The sequence below is a fragment of the Sinocyclocheilus rhinocerous genome, unplaced genomic scaffold, assembly GCF_001515625.1.
Source record: "Sinocyclocheilus rhinocerous isolate Xijiao unplaced genomic scaffold, SAMN03320098_v1.1 scaffold2235, whole genome shotgun sequence".
Classification (NCBI taxonomy): Eukaryota; Metazoa; Chordata; class Actinopteri; order Cypriniformes; family Cyprinidae; genus Sinocyclocheilus; species Sinocyclocheilus rhinocerous.
The window spans coordinates 85,868-88,367 of NW_015666670.1; the positions used below are offsets into that span (position 1 = coordinate 85,868).

General features: G+C 35.5%; 1 protein-coding gene across 1 annotated transcript in view; it reads right to left on the minus strand.

Moving 5' to 3' along the window:
• The window catches only part of LOC107733045 (ASPSCR1 tether for SLC2A4, UBX domain containing), a 35,974-nt gene extending 34,469 nt beyond the window's left edge, over positions 1 to 1,505 (minus strand). Inside the window, exons 1-2 of the mRNA XM_016544549.1 lie at positions 1,398 to 1,505; positions 912 to 967 (exon numbers count right to left, since the gene is read on the minus strand). Of these exons, the coding sequence (XP_016400035.1) occupies positions 912 to 967; positions 1,398 to 1,487 (146 nt within the window). The 5' untranslated portion in view covers positions 1,488 to 1,505. The remainder of the gene's footprint in view (positions 1 to 911; positions 968 to 1,397) is intronic.
• Between the last annotated feature and the right edge of the window lie 995 nt (positions 1,506 to 2,500).

The following is a 2,500-nucleotide window of genomic DNA, read 5'->3' on the forward strand; positions in this document are numbered from 1 at the left end:
CACGCCCACACACGCACACGCCCACACACACACACGCGCACAACCACACGCACACACGCTCACACACACTCACACGCACACACACGCTCACACACACACACAAATATCATACAGTCATGTGTTGATGAATTCATGTTTATTATTATGTAAGTTATATATATTCTATATTATCTATCTGTGTAGATAGATAGATAGATAGATAGATAGATAGAATAATATAGGCAATAAACATGAATTCGTAAATGCATATAATAAAAACTCATAATATATTAGTTTTAAAATATATACTGTACACATTTATAATTTGTTTATATATAAATATATACACACACATACATAAAATTTTTATTTATATACTTACGTACAGCTGTATGTAATTATATACAGTTGTGCTCATAAGTTTACATACCCCTTGCAGAATGTGCAAAATGTTAATAATTGAAACAAAATAAGAGGGATCATGAAAATTGCATGCTATTTTTTTATTTGGGGGGGTAAACTTTTGAACAGGATGATGATGTGGAAATTCTTCTCATTTTTTTTCTTACGATCATATTTTTTCATTTGTTACTGCACTTCAGAAGCTACATAAATACTTGCATGTTAAGTACAATTTACCCTGATCATCCAATTTCAAAAGTTTACACCCCCGGCAGAAGGTGTTGCCTTCTTAAGCATCAGTAGATGTTTTCACCTTTTATAATAGCTCTGTATGAGTCCCTCAGCTTAATCAGGACAGTACTAAATATAAGATAACATAACTTATTTTGTTTTAATTATTAACACTTTGCACATTCCGCAAGGGGTATGTAAACTTATGAGCACAACTATGTAAAGATTAAGCATACATACATATATGTATGCACAATATATATATATATATACACACACACTCTTCAGGTTACACTCACTTGAGTCCATGTTCATCTGGATTAAAGCCGTGTTTTTTACACACATCCTCAAGAACCTGCAGGATTAAACATTTTAAAATTCATTACTTATAAATATAAAACTCATAATTTAATGTTTAAATTAACCTGATAATTAAAAAACTAGCATCATCCTATTAAACCAGCTGTGTCTCAAATCATTACGATCAGGCCTGTCATGTAGTGAACACACCTATGCTACCTTAATGTCTAGTGCACTAGGTAGGCAACTCACAAGCCCAGCTGAATAAGAATTTACCAACGATGCCCAAAATTGCTGAATAGGACATTACTATTACTCAATCTGGACACAATGCCCAAAGCAAAGGCTGTCTAGGGCACTAGGTAGGCAGCTCACTAGTTCAGCTGAGTCAGAACGCTATTATGTTGGGTTTGAGCCGCTGTGAACACACACAGCCTTCGCGATGAGCTCCACAAACACACACGAGCGTGTGAACGAGCTCATACCTGTAATAAAGGTGTGTTTGGAGACACTTTGACGGTCTGTCTTCTTCCATTCGGAGTTAAAACCGACACAGCCGCACTGCTCGCCGCCATGACACTGTGACGTCACCGTGTTTGTTTGACAAAACTTTATGCGTCACCGATGCTACATTATAATGGGTTTTATTGAGTATGCACAATCTAAAAGTGTATCTGATTTTGCTTCTTGATGCGACATTATCCTGCTTTCATAAACAAATGTTGCTGGCTTGGTCTCTATTGTATAAACAACTTTTCTCCCCATAGGTACCTAATTTGGAACAATTACAATAATATATTATATTAAAATAAATTATTATTTTTTTGAAAATTGGTTTTCAGCAGGCATAATACGAGTTAGTCAATTATTAAAACAAGAAGGCATGCTACTCACTTATTCTGAGTTTCTAGCTGTCTATGGAGTTCCAGTGTGTGTTTTGTTTGTAGTCCTAACTATACTTTGACTGTGTTTATTGCAGTTTAATAAAAAAAAAAAAAAAGGCATGATGCGACATTACTCTTCATGTCATCTGAACTCTAATTAAGCCGCAGTTTATATTACACTGGACTGTTTTGACCACATCATCATCATCATAAACTGACCCCAGACATCTGAATGGATTGTTCAGAATTCGACTGAGTCTGAAAACCGCTGAATTCACAAACTGTTTCCTCGATGAGCCACAAAAATCTGGAATTTCCTGCATGTGTTGTTTTGAACTGCTACAAAGAGAAGAGTATTTACAATCAACATGAGGATGGAGTTTTAGAGAAAGCCCCATACAGCAAAAAATAAATCTGGCCAAAATATATTTGAAATATATGCTACATATATGTTGCAAACAGTAAAGCTCAACAAAAACTATTCTATCTAAAAGATCTATCTATCTGTCTGTCTGTCTGTCTGTCTGTCTGTCTGTCTGTCTGTCTGTCTGTCTGTCTGTCTGTCTGTCTGTCTGTCTGTCTGTCTGTCTGTCTGTCTGTCTGTCTGTCTGTCTGTCTGTCTGTCTGTCTGTCTATCTAATCTATCTATCCATCTATCTATCTATCTATCTATCTATCTAGTCTGTTCATCTATCTATCTATCT